This window comes from Tursiops truncatus, chromosome 13 (genome assembly GCF_011762595.2).
Source record: "Tursiops truncatus isolate mTurTru1 chromosome 13, mTurTru1.mat.Y, whole genome shotgun sequence".
NCBI classification, from domain to species: Eukaryota; Metazoa; Chordata; class Mammalia; order Artiodactyla; family Delphinidae; genus Tursiops; species Tursiops truncatus.
In genome coordinates this window covers 24,034,535-24,054,597 of record NC_047046.1, presented here as the reverse complement: position 1 = coordinate 24,054,597, position 20,063 = coordinate 24,034,535, and the positions used below count along the sequence as shown (strand labels likewise).

At 49.3% G+C, this 20,063-nt stretch overlaps 1 protein-coding gene across 10 annotated transcripts in view; it reads right to left on the bottom strand.

The window, feature by feature from the left end:
• The window catches only part of DEPDC5 (DEP domain containing 5, GATOR1 subcomplex subunit), a 92,992-nt gene that overhangs the window by 15,676 nt on the left and 57,253 nt on the right, over positions 1–20,063 (bottom strand). For 4 of the 10 annotated variants that reach the window (XM_033837261.2, XM_033837260.2, XM_033837267.1 and 1 more), the window contains 7 exons: positions 19,836–20,055; positions 18,175–18,308; positions 12,779–12,887; positions 9,708–9,851; positions 3,751–3,905; positions 1,462–1,539; positions 857–989 (listed from right to left, as the gene is read on the bottom strand). In XM_033837261.2, the coding sequence (XP_033693152.1) occupies positions 857–989; positions 1,462–1,539; positions 3,751–3,905; positions 9,708–9,851; positions 12,779–12,887; positions 18,175–18,308; positions 19,836–20,055 (973 nt within the window). Of the gene's footprint in view, positions 1–856; positions 990–1,461; positions 1,540–3,750; positions 3,906–9,707; positions 9,918–12,778; positions 12,888–18,174; positions 18,309–19,835; positions 20,056–20,063 lie in introns of all 10 variants that reach the window. The other 6 variants (XM_073790324.1, XM_073790325.1, XM_033837270.2 and 3 more) reach the window with 2 other exon arrangements.

Sequence of the window (20,063 nt, the reverse complement as noted above, 5' to 3'; positions counted from 1 at the left end):
TTTTTGCTATACAGACTTCAGAGATTTTTGTTTAAAAAAAAAAAAATCTCGGGAATTCCCTGGCAGTCCAGTGGTTAGGACTTTCACTGCCGAGGGTGTAGGTTCGATCCCTGGTCGGGGAACTAAGATCCCGCAAGCTGTGCAGCGTGGCCAAATAAAATAAAATAAAAATTTAAAAATCTCTATGGAGTCTCCCATGTCTCACTCCCCTTCCTCTCTCTCCAGAAATAAATGGTTAGCGAAATGTAATTCTCATGCATGTTTTTAATAATTTTATTATATAGACAAGTATTGATCAAACAGCACTGATTCCCCATGGGGGCCTCTATGTGGACAGTACGGTGTGAACCGACCTCTCCCTTTCCCCTTCTCTCGAGTTTAATTCCAGTTCAGAACAGTGTCATTAAATTCAGCGAGTGCTTGCTCAGTGCCTACCATGTGCCAAGCAACACGGCGGGCACTGGTGATGTGGAAACGCACAGTAAGGGATGGCCTGCGCCCGGGGGGCCTGGTCAGGGCGGAGGACGAATGAGATGTGGACTCCACTCTGCTGTGCCCAGTGCTCGACAGAGGACGCGCAGGGTGCCAGGAAGATGCTGAGGCAGAGGGAGGGCACTGCCTGGGGATCCTTCACAGAGACTCCCCCAAGGTTCAAAAGCACAGATTCTGCCCAAAACATTTCAATTCCGGTGGCAGATTATGCCCGATGTTTAAGTCAAGGTAAAGTAGTGCCTTTCGAACCAAGACCTGCTCTATGATTTGTTGATCCCAGACAGGCCTCACATTGACTAAAAACAGACTCTTACTCCACCTGGTGACCTCGTTACTGGCGAGGGCCCCCGCTCTGTGGTCTTACCTGCATGATGTCGATGGCCATGGCCTGCGTCTGCACCCCATCCACGTTGTTCACCAGCCAGTGTACCACTTCCGCACTGATGAAGCAGCACGGTGAGAGGCCCTTCTGCTCAGGGAGCAGCTGGACTCCTGTCCTGAGTTCCAAGGCAGCAACAAGCAGAAAGAGAAGGTTAAAAAAGAAGGGACCCCTACTAAAACATTTGATATCTGAAGTGAGGATCCCCACAGCTCAATTTCTCCACATTAATCCTAGACTCAGAGAAATCCCTGTGACAGGACAAAAGAAGGTGTTACAGGGGAAAAGGAGAAGGGGAAGGAGAGAACCTGGTCTTCAGAGAACACCTATGCTTGTCGGGCGTTACACTGGGTAATTTACATGATTATTTCATTCAATCCTCACATCGATCCTGTGAATCAACCATTATAATCCCACTTTACAAACAAGGTAACAGAGGCTCAGAGAGGTCAAGTGACTCACCCAAGGTCTCACAGCTGCTGAGCAGTAGTCAGGTATAAATCCACCAAACCACGCTGCCTGAGCACCACCCCAGCTTGGGCCACGGGATCCTCCCACCCCTGCACTCATTCATGAGAGAAGCCACTTACGAGGGGTGCTTCATGGCCTCCAGGATCTCCACCAGGGTGGAGGAGGACGTCAAGGAGCTGGCCGCCAACTGCTGAGAGCTGTAACAGAGAAGCAGAGTGAAATTCCCGAGTCTTGACCCTCTTGCTTTGCTTCTTACAGAGCTGGAAACCAGGCTGATATGGACACTGAAGGCATTCAAGCAAATTCTGGACAGTTACATCCTGGAGATATCTCACAGGGGGGTTCCTGCTTCCAAAATGTATACATTTAAAAAAAAAAAGGATTCAAAGTGGTTTTCTGTCCAAACTTGCTTCCTTTAATAAGCATCTCCCCTCTGAATAATACGTCAGGCTTGACCCCTTCCAAGAAATCTCTCTAGAAGAATGCTCTGGGCCTTTCACACATCACATCATTTAATCTCACCAAAGAACGCTAGGTAACATGGTCAGAGCACAGGGGGCAGAATCCCAGGATCATCACCATCAGCTGGAGGGCCTCTGGTTTTTCTTGGCCTAAGTTTCCCCATCTGAAAACTGGGAATGATACTGTTCCTGTCTTCCAGGGTTGCTGTGGGGTTAGTGTGTGTAAAATACTGTGCATGGGACTGACACCCACAAAGTCCAAAATGGTAGACCATACTAAACACAGTAACAGTACCATCCACCCTTTGGAACTTGGAGATGTAAAAGGAGCTGGTGAAGGTCAGAGCTGGGAAGCGTCAGGGTCGTCATTTGAATCCCATCTGTCTGCTCCAGCGCCCAGATCTTTCCGTCACCTGCTGCCCGAGTTCTTCCTCGATGGTACTATGGTCCCTTAAACATGCTTAATACTCAGCGACCGAGCCCAGATTACTGGGCATGGGACACACAGGGCCACCCATCACACCAAACCTGGGGCTTATCCGGAAGCTCCTTAAACCCCTCCCATTCCTCAGTCCCAGCCTCCTCTTCCTACTAGGCAGGTCCAGGACCCACTGGAGCATTTCAGAATCTCAGGGTTAAAGAAGACTTTAAAGACCCTGGAAGTGAACTAATGCCTGAGTCCTCGCGACAAGAGTCTGGACAGAGGCCGCTCCACTGTGTGAACATCTTCAGTGGCAGAACCAGCTGCTTGGGAGCTCTTTATCGTGAGATGGAGTGTGTTCTCTGTAATTCAGTCATTGGTCCTGATTCGTGTTGTTTTTGGCCTTCTCATCTCCAGCCTAAACATTCCCAGTTCCTCTTCCAAAAGCAGAAGAGAACCTGCCACGTGAGCAACAAGGAAGCAGAGAAGTGCACGCCTTTCCTGTGCCCTGGGCTGCCGGAGCCGAAGCGTCTGCCAGACTTGGCAGGGACGTGGGCCTGGGGAGACGACAGAGGCCAGACAAGGTCAGGCCTGCGGCCGCCTCCAAACTGACCACCTCTACCAGCCAGCATAGACGAGATGCAGGTAAATCCAGCACAGGATGTGTGACGTGCAAAGGAAACTGCGTGGCCGCTGACGGGGACCAGCCAGGTGAGCTGCCTCAGATGACCTTCTGCGCTCAGGTGAAAGGTCCAAAGTCATGTCTCTTAGACCATTTAGCTGAGGACCACTCAGTCAGTGCAGTGAGGGAACAAGAGCAGACTGGACAGAATTACGATAAACCAAACGCAGCTGGGAAGGATATAAAAAAGAAGTTTCTCAGATTTGACAACAGCATTAAAAGCTGGGCACTTCCTCCAGCAAATGAGCTCCAAGCAGCTTCTTTTCCCCCTGGTTATTCAGGAACAAGAAAAGAGTCACGGAGGGACTTCTCTGGCAGTCGAGTGGTTAGGACTCTGCGCTTCCACTGCAGGGAGCACGGTTTCCATACCTGGTTAGGGAACTAAAATCCCACATCCCACACAGCGCGGCCAAAATAAAAAAAAAAAGAAAGAAAAGAAAAGAGCCACATTGGGGCACGATAATCGACCCATTCACTGTTCGTCCATTTCCTCAGGTGGCGTGGACTGACTGCACCTGACGTAGGCAAGGCATTGGGCCATGGGCGCCCCGTGCAGCAGGACGGGTTCGCTCTGGGCCCCCTTCCCGAAGCCCACTCCTGCACAGTGCCTGCTGCTTCTCTGTGTCTCTGCGGCAACCTCTTAGCTGTCCTGTGAGGAAGGCAGGGCACTGACCACTAGCCCTGTCGAAAGGTGCTGGTGAGGACTGACTGTCTGGGCTCCCAGATATAACTTGTGGCCGAGTCAGACCTCGGGCCTGGGATCTGGACCCCTGGTCTCTGCAGCCTTTGAGGCCAGACCAGCCTCACTGCCCAGGAGCATGAGTTTGGCCTTTCTGGGTCTCACCTGCTGTCACTGGAGTTTGCAGAGGGGAAGCCCTGTTCCCCTGAGCTCTGCGAGTTCCCAAAGGTCTGGCTGTTGCCTCTGTCCACGGACTGGCCTGTGCTCACCCCCAGACTGGTGCTGTCCGACATCGGGGTGGCCGTCTGGTCCACAGACACCTGTAGGAGATTTAAAAGTTAACACCAAAGGGAAAAAAAAAAATCTTTCAGGCTATTCACACGCACGGTCCTACCCATTCCTCTCATTCCCAGTCCCCACTAGTCCCTGGTTGAGGAGCTAAAGGAGTCCAGGGACCACCCTGCTGGCGTGTGCCCCCTTCTATCGGAGCCAGTGGCGCGGGGGATTCCTGTGCCGCAAACTGAGGCCACGGGAGGCCAAGGTGCACAGTGAACCCCTGGGACCAGGACCTGACTCAAACCACAAGATTTACACTAAAGAAAACCCCCACCAAGGGAGTAAAGAAGTCAACATCATTCCTCAGGGCTGGGAGAAGGGAGAGAGCACAGTTAGAGACAAGCAGCTCTCCTGGCCCCCAGTCTTCCTCACTCGCGCCTGTCGCAGGTGCAATCAGTCTTCCCATTTGCCCAGGTTCACAGCTCAGGTGCATCTGAAGCTCCCTTCTCCAGCTTCACCTCTAGAGGCCTCGTCCTGTGGCCTCCCGTCTGCCGACTCTCACGACCCCTCAGGCGTGCCTGCCCCACCGCCTGGCTCCCACTGACCCCCCCACCTCACACACACCCTACCTGTGAGCACTCCAGCTTCATCTTCCTAAAGGATAGCTCCAATCTCATCACTCCGTTACTCTGAAATCTTTCAAGCCTCCCCACAAGCTACCGAACTGAGAACCGACTTGCGGCACCGGAGCTCTGGCTCAAACTGCCCCATCCACGCTCACCCACGGCTCTGTTTCCAGCCGAGTCAACCCTGTGTGTTTAAAACTGTCTGTGTGCCCCACCAACCTGGGACGCCCTTCCCCACCACCACAGGCTACAAACGCTGTGTTTCAAATGCTGCTCCCTAAGTGAAACATTCCCTGACTCACTCTGCCCCCATCCCCAAACAAACTGTCTCTCTACTTTGGGTCTCTGACCCCTGCCTGGGAGCTGCCAGGTTTTGCTTCATGTCATGGTTTTCTATCTGTCTCATTCCCTTTAAACGGCCTGGAGGGCAGGACTATGACCTGCCCACCTAGAGAGGCTGCACCCCACAGCAAACATCTGGAGAGAACAGCAACCCTTCCAGAGCACTTCTGGAAAAATCTAAGGCTCCTAGTCCCTCTTACATGGGGTTCTAGAGTACTTCCAGAATGGAACCTTATATTATCAGATACTCTATCGGATGATGGAAAAATCACTCCTTCTAAAACAGGGTATCTCGGGACTTCTCTGGTGGCGCAGTGGTTAAGACTCCACACTCCCAATGCAGCGGCCCCGGGTTTGATCCCTAGCCAGGGAACTAGATCCCACATGCATGCTGCAACTAAGAGTTCACATGCCACAACTAAGGACCTGGAGAACCACAAGTAAGGAACCCACCTACCTGCTGCAACTACGACACAGCTCAACCAAATAAATAAACAGTAAAAAATAATAATAATAAAATAAATAAAACAGGGCATCTCAACCACGGCATTATCGCCGTTAGGGGCCAGATAAGCCTTTGTTGTGGGGACCGTCCTGTGCATCCTCGGGTGCTGAGCAGCTCCCTGGCTCCTACTCACCAGATGCTAGTAATGACCCCCTTATCATCGCCCTCTGCTCCAGCTGTGACAAATAACAATGTTTCCAGGTATTATCAATCGTCCCCTAGGAGATAAAATCACCCCTGGTTCTAAAAGAACCAATTGGCTCTCCTACATCAGGTTCAATGAACTGCCAAAAAAAAAGGACCACTAAGTCTTTGCCAGCACCATAAATACTGAGAAATGCAGCAAGAAGCAGTTTGCAATTACCAGCCACCACCTGCCCCCAACCAGTAAGACTTAGGAATAGATGCTACACCGAAAAATTAAGTTAGAAGCTAAAGGAGGGGACTAGATTCAGTTCTCAGGCACAGAAGCCTCTAGGTGCTGCCTCTCTGGTGGGGTCATCTCTCGTCTACTGCCCCTGAGAATTGCCCCACCAGCCTGAGCCAGGAAGTGGTTAAGAATTATCCTCTAAATCAGAAATTGGCAAATATTTTCTGTCAAGGACCAGATGGTAATTATTTTAGGCTTTATGGGCTATAAAGCCTGTTGAAACTTATACAGTTTCTGTATAAGTGAAAAAGCACAAAAGCAGCCATCAATGATGTAAATGAAGGGGGTGTGGCTTTGTCCTGATAAAACTTTATTGACAAAAGCAGATGGTGGGCCAGATTTGCCCCACCCCTGCTCCATATCACACAACATCCATGTTTCAAGAGGCTGCTCAGATGGGACTCCTCTGGTGGTCCAGTGGGTAAGACTGCACTCCCAATGCAGGGGGCCCAGGTTCAATCCCTGGTCGGGGAACTAGATCCCACATGCATACCACAACTAAGAGCCTGCATGCTGCAACTAAACATGCCTCAATGAAGATCCTGTGTGCCACAACTAAGACCCAGTGCAGCCTATATAAACAAATATTTAAAAAATAAAAAAGAGGCCACAGAGAAAGGCATTTTGCTCAGATCTTAATACCAGGAAAAGTTATGCTTCTCCCCAACAACTGGTTTGTCTTTATCTCATGACCACTCTGAATCCTGGAACAGATGTTTCCCACTTTTCTTTGGCTACCAGGAAGTGCAGAGCTGAATTTAGCAGGAAACTCTAAGTACGTTATAAGACCTCGTAGGATGTCCTGTCTTATTTTTTCTTTTCCTGAATTTCCCCATCTAGTCACATTTTTATTCTGGAGGTTGCATTTATTTCCATAATCCACCCGAAGAAACTTTTTAGAATAAGACCAGTGGGAAAAGACAGACAAAGAGATGGACAGAACCGCCGTTGTCTCACACGGAGAGCTGAAAAGAGCCAATCAGAGGGAGGTGCTTGGTCTGGGATGGGTTTTGTATTAGGAACCTCATTCAAAACCTTCCTTACAGAAGGACCCCATTAAACCTGTGCAGATGGGACCTTCCAGAGGTGAGTTTAATCTCCTGTCTCCTCTTTGGAGTGGGCTAGATTTAGTGACCTGCTTCCAGAGTATAGAAAGGGGAAACAGCAGCTTCACAGTGGAGACAGCTGGCAAGTACCACATCACCAAGCGATGACGGTTCACGTCACCAATGATGTTGTGTGGACCTTGTGGGCCTCCATGGGATGTGATGAGATGGGTACTTCACCTCTGAGGATTCTTTTCAAAAACCTATAACTCCCGTCTCGCCATGAGAAAAACATCAAACCAACCCAGATTTGGAGACTTTCTACAGGATATCTGGCCAGGACTCATCCAGACCATCAAGGTCATTAAAAAAAAAAAAAAAAAAACCAACCCAAATAACAAGAAAAGACTGACAAAATGTCACAGACCAGAGGAGACTGGGGAGACATGGCAGCTAAATGCAACATGGTGCCCCGGATTGGACCCTGGAACAGAGAGGACGTTCACAGAAAAACCAGTGAAATCCAAATAAAGTTTGGCATTTAGTTAATTAAACAAACAAACCAACAACCCTCAGCAGCAATACCAACCCCTTCTCCTCCCACCTTCCCACATGCCCAAAGCTGTGGGAGAAGCTGAGGGAGGGGGCTTTCCCAAGGACGCCTCTGAGATGAGCATCAACCACAACACGTGCCCGCATGGCCCCCAACCCCATGCCTGTCAGAGCCCTGCTTGCTCCTGCTGGAGGACAACCAGCCACCAGGACACAGCAGGACCCGCCAGCCCAGCCCTCAACTGTGCATTGAGGCCAGTGTCCCACCTGGAGACGAGGTGGGTTAAGCAGGGCTCCTGGCCTCCAGCCACCCAGCACCATCCGGGCACAGAGAGGCCTCGTAAAAGCACTCATGACGGAATCCCATATACCTTGCAGAGCTGGAGAATAACCCCAGCCCCACAGCCAGGATGTTTTCCAAGGTTTATATCATCAGAGAAGGAAGGAATATCACCCCTCATCAAAACCCTCCCCTGCAGTTTGCGATTGACATGTACACACTGTTATATTTAAAATAGATAACCAACAAGGACCTATTGTATAGCACAGGGAACTCTGCTCAATATTATGTAACAACCTAAATGGGAAAAGAATTTGAAAAAGAATAGATGCATGTATATGTATAACTGAATCACTTTGCTGTTCACCTGAAAGTAACACAACATTGTTAATCGGCTATACTTCAATATAAAATAAAATGTTAAATAAACAAACAAAAAAAAACCCCCAAAAAACAAACTTCCCCTGCCCTCACGGTGCTCACCCTCTGGGGGTGAGGAGGGGGGAACAGACATCAAACAAGCAACAACCACAGGGTGTCGTGTTCATCCCTGTATCTCCCACGGCACTCAGCACAGCTCAATTTAATTTCATATCAGTACAGAGCGCTCCCTTACTACATCTTACACAGGATCATTTTTTTTTTTAATGGTGGGTAACATAAACTCCTCATCTCTGTTTGCTGTTTCCAATTCCAGGAACTTATCCACTTCTGTTCTTCCGGTGAACTCCACCACGTGAACCTGTGTGGAGTATTATAGGATGTATAAAACAATTCTCTCCCGCTCTGTTGATTTATCTTAGGTTAAGTTCTAATCTAAGTCTGAAGCTTTTCACAAGAGGGTCTATTGTTAGAAAGTAAAAGGTTAAAAACTCCAACCGGAGTCTGTTTTAAACCACAAGGGCAGGTTGCCTCCTACGGATGGTGATTGCTGGATTAGGACTCAGAGGCCCCAACGGGGACCTGCCCAGGGTCGCGCTTTCACTGGGAAGAGCCCAGCACAGACCCAAGATGCCCTCTGGCCTCCCAAGAAAGGGAAGACACCAGTGTGAACTACAGAACAGTGGAGGGGCTCTGCCACTTGCTAGTTCCGGGCCCTTTGACCAGGCAACATACTTAAGCCTCAGTTTCTTCATCTGGAAAATGGGGTGATAGTATATGTACCTCATGGACTCACAGGCTGTTTGCAAAGCCCTTTGCACAGTAGCTGGCGGAGCAGGTCCTCAATCCATGTTGGTTTTCTCACTTCCATCAAATAAGGGTTCCTAAACCTTTGCCCCGAACCTCCCACGTCCGTCCTCCTGAGCCTGCCCTGCTCTGCACAAACCCTCTCCTCCCTTTCAAATCTCTGTGACCAGGTCAATCACATATACTCAGGGGCCTCAATAAAGGGCAGGGAGCCCAGGTTCTCTTCACCAAGATCTGTCAGCACAGCAATGACCGATGCTAATTATGGGGTGGGGGTAGTGAATCAAGCATCTTGGTCTTGATTTAAATCCCAGCTCAACCCTGTACTGTGTGAAGCACAGTTCTTTGGCCCTCAATTTCTCCATCTGTAGAACTGGGATAAAACTTCTGCTTAACTCATAGGCTACGCTGTGAGGATGAGATGAAATAATACTATGAGCCTGGCACATAGTAAGTGAAGAGTTTTAAGGCTTGGAAGCCCCTTGAGGTGGGTCCAAACCCTTTATGTGACACGTGAGTTCAGGACAGTCCAGAGGCAAGCTGCCCAGGGACGCACACCCTCAGTCTATGACAAAGCACATGCCTGGTAGTAATTGCTTGCTCTGTTCTTCCCCACTTCCTGCCGCACTGCTATAAATTTATCTGCTTGTACTAGGAAGAAAAAAATAAGAGTTCTGTCCTTAAGTCAGCATGTATCATGTTGCTTATGTCATATGGCCAAAAACACCTAAATAGGAAGATGCTGCCCCGTGGCCAAGAGTCAGTGGCAGCACATGACAAAGACGGGAACACATTAAGCCACACGTGCCAGCATGTTTTCTGACGTTAATCTCCTCATCCCCCTGTGTCACCACAAACACCAAGAAAGGAAATGCACCTCTGAGACTGAATTCAGTTTCAACTGCCCCTCAAACTCGGCTTCGGCCCAATTCCACGCGTTCAGAGCCGAGCTGAAGGCCAGGTCGCGGCTTCTGCGACGGACAGACATGCACGGGCCTCGGGGCCCTGGGGTTGGACTGACCTGCGGGTAGAAGGTGGACGATGCTGTGCGTGGGCTGCGAACAAACTCCATAAAGAAGGCCCCGTCCTGAGGTCAGAGCGGCAGGAAGCGGCAGCAGGTGCGAGGGGGCGGAGGGACGGAACGTGGCCCAGCAACGAACCATCGGGGAAGGAGGGGGGGACGAGAGCAAAAAACAAAAACAAGGAGGGAAGGAGAGAAAGAAGGGCACATGAGGGGAAAGGGAAAAAAAAAAGAGAGGGAGAGAGAGAGAGAAAGAGAGAGAGCGATCCACCCAGGAGGAAAATATCCAAATGCGAAGCATTAGCAGAAACTCACACCTTCCTGGGCAGAATATCCCAGTGGTGTGGGAGCCAGCACCTGGGGGAGAAGGTGTGTCCAAGCACCTCAGATCTCATCAGAGCCTGGCTTGGCTGCTTGCGTCCTTCCACATAGCTCTGAACATCCTCAGACCTATGCCGAAGGGAGGAGAAGGCCGCAGGGCAGCTTGCAGAGGGGGGCATGGGGCAGGATTGGGGGCAGCGTCCTGGCCTCCCGCCTGGCTGGGTGACCAGCAGGCCTCTGGGAGACGCACGGAGGCCTGACGTTTGCGTTTCCGCCTGTAACATGGCAGCCAGATGGGAGAAGAGGATTCACTGCAGGAAAAGTTTTTTTTTTTTTTTTTTTAATTTTCTATATAGATCATATATTGAAAGTGATGATATTTTGGATACATTATGCAGGAAAAGTTCTTGTTTAATTTTCTGAGCAACCTGGGAACACAGGAGCAGCAATACCTTCTCCCCCACTGGTTGTGTAACAAAATCATATGCAGTCCCCGGGAGGGGCTCCTGAAGCAGCTTTCCCCTCCCCACCCTATTCTTGTGGGGTTCAAGCTGCCGTGTACTTGAAACATAAATGACAGAGAGAACTTTTCCAAAGACCCACTCCCTCCCTCTTTCTTAAGGTCAAGAAGTGTCCTCTTGTCCCTTCAAAATCTTTTTACTTTTTATGCTTTATTATCACTGAAATTCGGAAATGCCACTTGATACACCTGAAGGTCCCTGCTTTCCTAAAACTTTTTAAATTCTAAAAGTAGAATCACTGAAGTATCTCGGTGTCCATTTTACCAGGACTGCTGCCACACCCATCAGCCACTACGAGCTCAAGTAACAAGCTGAGGAAACACATGTCTGCGGAGATGCACACTCGGGTACCCTCTACACATCCTGACACAGCTGCTGCCTGGAGAGTGCTGGGCCATCTCCTAACATCTCTGCTTCTCCTGGACCACTTGGGAATCTACACCCAGCAGACCAATGGCTATCCACATGGATTTCAGTGTCCAGCTGGAAGATGAAGGGAGTGTTCTAGACCACGATCTCCTATTTGGCTGTTGGTGTATTTTAACCATAATGCTTGTGGTTCTGTAATTTCTGTACTTCTCAGTACTGTCCCCCGCACTGTTTCTAATCCTCAAAGACGGCAGTGGGTGGACGTAACAGCTAGTGAACAGCACACAGGCACTTGTGTGTTCTCACGTTCTATTTGCGTCCCTTCTCTGCCAGAACATACAGAAGCAGAGGTGCTCACGCTGCTGAGATGATGTACCCGTGAGTGAGGACAGGTGAAAAGACTTTCTTCACCAACAGGTCATTCTTGACGCACAGACTATCCTTGGGACTGTACCTAGAGTCACTGCCTTAGAGCTGGGTTTGCGGAAACGACAGCCTACAGCCTAATCCAGTCACCTGGTTATTCCAGCCTGTGAGCTGAGAACCATTAAGATTTTAAATGGTTACAGAAGAGCCCACACAATAGCCTTGATCTTCCCTCTCAGCCCACAAAGCCTAAAATATTTATTGAGGTTTGCTGTCTCTGGCCTATGGATGCCACACACTGCCTGCAGCCTCAGTTGCTACTTTTTCTCAGATTTTAATCCCTCCATCCTAGAAGTCTAATTCTAGGAACTTACCCTGTAGAAACAATCAGAGATGTGATCAAATAATTATGTGCAAGGATGTTTGCAGTATTACTTGTAATTGTGATACACTGCAGAATAATTATACAAACTTATGGAATAATTGCCAAAAACTATTTTTAAAAATCTGAAACCACCATTTTTTTAACAAAAAGTGAAGTTATAAACAAAGGTCTAATCATATGATGAAATATTATATAGTTATTTTTTAAAATCAAACTTTGGAGAAATAATGACATGGGGAAATTTTCACTATGTGAAAGTAAAATAAATAAATATGCAGATGGATATACAAGCTGACCACAATGTTGAAAAATAAAATACATCTACTGAATCTCCTTCATTTCCGAGTGAGAGAAACCAAGTAAGAGAATGTGTAGCCAGCTCACCCTGCCACATCAGAACGATATCAGATTCTGAATTTCCAAGGAGAAGGAGTTGGCAGAGACACATCTATTGGTCTTAAAAGCTACAACAAGCCTGACCTGTGGAGCTTTCAGCTCCTCTACTGTACTTGCTATTCCGTATAGAGGCCAAAGCCTCAGGTTTTGGTTTCCATCTCCCAGGATGCTCCCGTCTGACTACTTCTTAGGAGTCTAAGCAAACTGATGGGAATTTCATTCACCAAAGAGTGAGCTCTCCCAGAAGCTGCTTCAGTCATTTTCTACCTCCCTCCCGCCACCAGGAGGGCTGAAGATGGGGCTGAAGGAAAACCAGAGGCCAGTGTCACAGCTTGAGCCAGATCTCGGATAGATAGAGTTTGGCTTGACTGATTTACATCTGCTTTCATCTAGCAGTTAGCGTCCTTACAACCGTGAGCAGGCAAGTCCCTGCATCAAAATAGCAGTGCTGCAAAGGATTCCTCCAAATCCTCAGCACACTTAGTCCTGGACTCATGGGCTGCGTGTTACCCTCCATACTGGGTCCCTGAGCGCACACGCCAGCCCCCCCACTGGAGGGGCTCCTTTACCTTTCGTGGGCTGTCCACGTAGGTGGGAGTCATGGCTACGCCGCTGCTCTCGGCTGGGGGGGCGGAGCTCTTGCCCCCATGCACCGCCACCTGCTGTTCTCCCAGGCACCTGAAAGGGGGGAAAACACAGGGCGGTCCTTGCTCAGAGCCCCCTGGGGAAGGACCCATGTTAACCACAACGAAGCGAAGGCAGCTCTGTTGCCAACACCTTCGAAACACGCTCTTCCGCTTTGTTAATCCTCAGGCCCTACGTGGTGCCCTTAATTTCATTCATTGTCCTGAACAATCACCAGCTGCCACGGAAAATCAGAAAACAGCTCAATTTTAAAAGCCTCTTGGCAGCACCTGGGCTTATGTATTACTTTGAAAAGGCAAGTGACATGGTTTGAGTGACTCTGTCCATGAACACCATTTTTTTAACTCTCTGGGAGAAACTTTTTCTCAGTTTTTATTAAATATACCAGCAGAAGCACATTCTGAACGTTAGGGCTGCGTTACCATTCCGCATTAACTAAACAGGGTGAAATGTGTCGACTCTTTATACATTTTGAAGATCCGTTAATCTTGCAAATGCACACACTTGAGCCCTCCCCACCCCCCAAAAAAATGCCACACACTAATCTAACAGGCATTTATCTCAGACACAAGACAACTATGGTTTTCTTATGACATCTCCTCCCATCTCAGTTCTGGTATCCATAAATGCCTACTTTCACATATATTTTCCTAATTTTTTTTTCCGTACTAAGATAAGCCATGAACTATGGTAACGTAAATGCTACCCCCAAATTAGACTGTTTTAATATACCATTGAATTTTTATTTGGTAAGTTCCAGGAGACTCACATTACAGTCTAAAGTGCTTCATTGTTACCATAACACACACTTCTCGTGGTGGGAACTTCGAGGCGCCACCCAGACCCTCTGCCGTGGCCCTGCTGACACGGGAACTGGGCATGTTGTCCCCCTCCAGAGACGGCCCAGCTGCAGAGCCCGAGCCCCTCCCTGGGCTGCCTGTGGACAGTGAACCATCACCAAGGGGTGTAAAGGCCCTGTTGGTCCAACCCGGCTCATCTCCGAACGTGGCTCTAGCTCCAGGGCTTGAGGGAGTTGCCCGAGGCCGTCACTGGGCTTTCCTGCATCTCAGCTTCTCCCTCTGTCCCCTCCGCCTTCCGCCCCCTCCCTCCCACGGGGGCTGAGCCGACTAAATTCTGTCTCCATCCGTTTCCCCGGGAAGCCAATTTGTGACATTTCCCTCATCTTAAAGCCTGACACATCTCTTACTGATGGTGAAGTAACCTCATATCGGAGATTAAAAATCAGTTTCCATAGTAACCTGTTACACTCTCTCTTTTTGGTTTTTGTCATGGAAAATTTTCAAACCCATATGAAAATAAGGAGAATAATGTAACCGAACTCTTATCTACCTGGACCCCAGAATTATTTATTGATAGAGCCAATCTTGTTTCATCTATCCCTATCCACCCGATTATTTGGAAGCAAAACTCACACATGCTATTACTTCATCCACAAACACTTTAGTATATATTGTATCTTTAAAAGATTTTAGGACTTCCCTGGGGGCGCAGTGGTTAAGAATCCACCTGCCAATGCAGGGGACACGGGTTCAATCCCTGGTCCAGGAAGATCCCACATGCCAGAGAGCAACTAAGCCTGTGTGCCACAACTACAGAGCCTGCATTCTAGAGCCCGCGAGTCACAACTACTGAAGCCGGTGCACCTAGATCCCGTGCTCTGCAACAAGAGAAGCCACCGCAATGAGAAGCCCACGCACTGCAACTAGAGAAAGCCCGCATGCAGCAACGAAGACCCAACGCAGCCAAATAAATAAATTTTTTTAAAAAAAGATTTTACTGTGTGTTTGTTCAAAACAGGATTCAGTTAAAATCCCTACATGCAGTCAGTTATGTCTCTCAAGTATTCTTTAAGCTAAAAGCTCCACTCATCCCTCCATCTCCCTGCAATTTATTTGTGGAAGAAAGTAGCTCACTCGTCCTGTAAATTTACAGTCTGGATATGCTGATCATATCCCTTTATTGTTTATCGTGTTCCTCTGCGCCCCATACTTCCTGAGCACTAGAAATTATATTTAGAGGTTTGAGCACATTTAGGTTTGATGGGGCAGTAATTCTTCCTCAGTGTGTTGTGTGCTTCTACATGGAGGCCCACAGCATCTGGCGATGTGAGCGGTCACTGGTGATCTCTGCTAGGTCCGTGAGCGCATCAGAGCCCACATGTGGTAATGTTCCAGCGCTCCTTCTGGACCCATTAGCTGGAATATTGGAGAGAGACACCTCCTGCACCAATCACTTGGGTACTCAGAGGTGTAATTCATATAAGAAAAGCAGACTAAAAGCCTGACTCTACCTGGTCCACGTACAGTGCACTGTCTCTGCACCACATCGTGGTGTGCTCCTCTGGGCCTCATCCGCAAACACACACTGGGACGCCCTCCTGCGCCTCCTGGGGGCTGTGGCCTAGCCCGTGGCTGCGACGGTGGTGGCAGGAAGCCTCGGTTGCCCCGCAGGGTCCCCTCGTCTGATGCACATGACAACCCCCATGTACTGAGCTGCCATCTACGTGCTGACCCGTGGACTAGGAGTCGGGGATTCAGAGACAAGTAGGACCCGTCCTTGCCCTTGGAGGTTCCTTGTCTCACGGCTCAGGAGGGGGATGTCACAAAAGGACTAGCTGTACTGTGCAAGCCCACACGTGAGAACACGCATGGGGCACGCTGCCTTCTTCCCAGAGGCCGCGACAATTGCCACGTGGGCTCTCTCCCTGCTCTGACTCCCTGACATCAGTTTATCCCCAACTAACAGGAGCCGCAGAGCTGCGGACTGGCACCTGCAGCCCAGACTGCCCACAGCCACGCTCCTAGGGCCTCTGCCTCCCACGAGAGCCTGACAACAGGTGCACGCCTCCAGGTAAAGACCCAGGGGAAATGGAGGAAACAGACACGCGTGGTAAGATGACAGGACTACGGGTGAAACTTCTGAAACTCTTCTTCGTATGGCTATAACAGTTTTCCATAATAAAATTGGATCTGCTTGGTGTAGCAAAACAATAAAGAAAAACACAAAGTAAAAAATGCTGTGTGAGCAAACGTCATGTAAAGGTCTCGCTCCCTCTGCTCGGCCTCCGGCTCTGAGAAATCACACCACATCACCCAGGAGCGGTCATCTGTCCTGCCTCCTGCTGTGGGGTCAGCTGAGCTCCCCACACACACCCAGGGAGACTGCCACCCCAAAGTACCCGTCCTCTTCAAGTCTGAGCAGAAAGAGGCTCCTTGGGGTGCACTGAACGATGACTCACTGACACATTAAAATAAGATTCCCCTGCCCCCAACTTCACACCCCTCCCAGCAACATATGTTCCTTGTTCTTTTTTCCAGCAGGAAAGGTCTGTGATTAGCTACAGGGACAACCTGCCAGGTGGAGTTCTGGGGTCTTTCCTTGGTCAGATAAAGGTATTTTCTGGAGGCCCCAGCGCCCTCAGTAATGAGCCCGACCTACCCCAGCTCTCCTCCTCTCATCTGCTCCCCTGTCACCATGGCCACGCTCTTCCCTTCTCTCCCCGCATCCCTTCCTCTCCATCCCATCCTCACCCTCTAGCCTCTTCTGCCTCTCGCCTGGACTAGTGAGGCCTCTGCCTCCTGGGCCCACCCACCAGGCCTTCCTGTACACAGGACCCATCTCTGCAAACACCACTTCTGCCAGAGATGCTGAATGAATATTACATGATATTAAGGAACTGCTGTGACTTTTTAGGTAAATTATGGTATTACAGTTTTGCTTTAGGAGTACTTATCTTTCAGAGATGCACACTGAAATATTATAGACAAAGGGGTGTGATGTCTGGGATTTCATAAGAAATAAAAAGGAAGATATGAGCAAGCAGGATATAAATGAAACAAGATTGGCCGTGAGTTGATAATCATTGAAGCTGGGTGATGGGTAAACAGGGATTTAATACACGAGTCTACTTTTTTTTAATCTGTTTGAAATTTTCCATTAAAATAAACTTTCAAAGGGTCGCTCTTGCTATGAGAATGTGTAAGAAGAGCCTGGAATCCGATTTCCCATGCTGTCTTTGCAACTGCATCTCCCACTGGGCCTCGGGCTCACTCATGTTACCTTCTGAAAGCTTAACATATTTGGGCTCCTGTGGGCATGGCACGGACCCCCTCACCAGACAGACACCAGGAAGTACAGCAGGGATCTGATCTGGCTGGAAGGCTGGAGGGGGCAGGGAAGACCTCCCAGAGTAGGTCCCACCTGCTCGTGGCAATGTTTTCTCCTTTTCCCCAAGTCCTCCCCCTACCCCCCATATAAATGCATCCCTTTCTACAAGGACATCTTAAATCCTACCTCCTGTGACGCCGTCCCTGCCCTCCCAAAGCAAGATGTGGTCCCACGGGGGTCCTAAGAGCTGCAGCACCTACTGTTTACAAAGGGACCACACACTCAAATGCCTAGAGAAGCTGGTCAGGTGGCCCTTGTCTGAGGGGCCAAGACAAGTCCAAGAGCAGACGGCGTGCTGGTTCTACAGTAAACCAGGGGCACTAGTCCACCTAAAGTGCCAGCCCGTCGTGGCTGGGCTTGAACGTGGACCCAGTGGTAACTGAGCCTCCACCACTTAGAGCAAAGTTGGATGTTACATATTACCCATAATATAATTTCGTATTACATTATCTATATTTTTTATACAATATAACCATGTTATATATTTTTTCATGTAAGAATTCATTAAGAAATCAAGATTTTTATATGAAATCTTCAAACGAAAAAATTTGGCTCAAATATTTAAAAAGTATTTTGTGTTTTTAGGGCAATGTTAACTACTCTATAACGGTGGCTACATGTCATTATAAGTTTGTCTAAACCCATAGAATGTGAAACACCAAGAGTGAACCCTGATGTAAATAAACTGTGCTCTTTGGGTGACTACGATGTGTTAATGCAGGTCCATCGATTGCAACAAATGTACCGTTCAGTGAGGGATGTGGATAATGTGCAGGGACAGGGTGTAGATGGGAACTCTCTGTACCTTCCATTCAGTTTTGCCTTGAACCTAAAACTGCCCTAAAAAAGAAAGTCTATTAAAAATACAAAACAAACAAAAGCCCAACCAACCAACAAAAAAACACCTTGTGGACCAAACCAACTGTATCTGTAGTTCAAATCAAGTCCCAGACTGCAAGTTTTTAACTTCTGACCTACTTCATGACATTCGACACTTACCAGGTATTAACCTAGCTTTCTTTTCACATATGTGTCTTTTTGTCAGTTACTGGCTCCTTGGTAGACAGAAGTCACATTTCACCGCACTGGGGCCTGGGGGATGGGAACGAGTCTCTGTCCACCAGGTACTTACTTCTGAGTGGCTTCCATTTCCAGCAGGGCAGACAGAGCTGAGGTTCCCTTCTTCCCAACCGGGGGGCCGGTCGACTCGAGGGAGTGGGTAGGGATGGGCCCAGCCATCTGCAAGCCTTTCATGGCGGCCCCTTTCTAAAGCATAGAGGAGGAGACAGGCCATCAGATGCTGCTGCGTCTGCTGTGCCTCAGGCTCTGGGAGCCCATCAGTGCAGTTGGGGAAGATGGGGTCTCAGGATCAGGAAATGCCAGGAAACGGCTTTTTGCTTGAACTGAAGGTCCCAAATAGCTGTGGACTCAAAACACACTGCCTCCTTGAGGCGGTTTACGTATAGCATCTCATTTTATTCTCAATCAATGGCTCAAGGATTTCCTTGTAAATAACATCACATCTAATTTATGGAAAAAGAAGCTAAGTCTCAGAGAAGTGAAGTAACTTATCCCAAATCGCACGGCAGCTGGAATTCAAACTCCAGTTAACTGACTTCAAAACCAAGGTCTGGGCTTCCTTGGTGGCGCAGGGGTTGAGAGTCCACCTGCCGATGCAGGGGACACGGGTTCGTGCCCCGGTCCGGGAGGATCCCACATGCCGCAGAGCGGCTGGGCCCGTGAGCCATGGCCACTGAGCCTGCGCGTCCGGAGCCTGTGCTCCACAACGGGAGAGGCGACAACAGTGAGAGGCCTGCGTACTGCAAAAAAAAAAAAAAAACTAAGGTTCTTTCCACTACATAAGCTCTCCCAGAAATGATGCTGTGTACGAGAGGCAGCTGGCCTGGGTTAAAGAACACTGAACTTGAGGTTAAAAACAAAAAATAAAAACACGGCTGATGATGGAACACTACTCAGCAATGGAAAGGAATGAACCGTGGATTTCAGCGACAAGTTGGATGAACCCGAAAGGCATTATGCTGAGTGAAAGAAAGCAGCCTCGAAAGGTTACGTATCGTATGATTTCACTTATAGGACATTTGGAAAAGACAACAGTATAGTGATGGAGGACAGACCAGTGGCTGCCAGGGGTTAGAGATGGGGGACAGTGTGACTCTGAAGGGTAGTGTGAGAGTTTTTTTGCACTGATGGAACTATTCCATGTCCTGATTGTGGTGGTGGGGGTGGTTATGTGAATCTATACATTTGTAAAATTCACAGAGCGGTATGTGTACACACACACACACACACACACACACACACTCTCTGAATCATCCCAGATCAGCCCTTTATTAGCTCGGTGTCCTCAGACACATCCCATCACCCCCACGAGCCTCAGCGTCCTCACTGGGGAGTGAGTGGTTGAATGAAGGCCCAAGGGTGCAGGAAACACTACAAGTGACATTGCCGCTGTCACCCTCTTGAGTGAGTTTCTATCCAGCAATCCAGCACCAGCAATCCAGTCACATAAGCAGCTGTGCCTGACGCCGGGTCCCCAGTGGGGAGCTCACAAAGGGCTGTATCCTCGGGTCAGATGCGTGGCCCCAGCCCGGTGGCTGGCTGTGTACCCTGCTTCACCCTGCTCTGGAGGAGAACCCACTTCTTTGGACTGAAGATAAACGCTGGGCAGCTGTGGAGTAAAGAAACTGGCCGGCGAGAGGCCTCAGACACAGGAGGAGACGGTCCCTGCATCCCAGACCGGGCCCAGCCCCCAAGGGGTCCGTGGTGCCTCACCCGCATCATGCGATCGGAGCGGTGCCGCCGGCGGATCCGGTTTAGGCCCTCCACGAATCGGATGAAGCCATCCAGGAGCTGCCACTCCTCCTCGTCTGCCCGAGGCCTGTCCCCGTAGATGTCACAGTGGGCCTCCCCCTCTGTGATGCGCTTGGTGGCGGTGACACAGGCTGGCAGCAGCAGGAAGCGGGTCCTCCAGAACTTCAGAGACTCAATTAAGCTACAGAG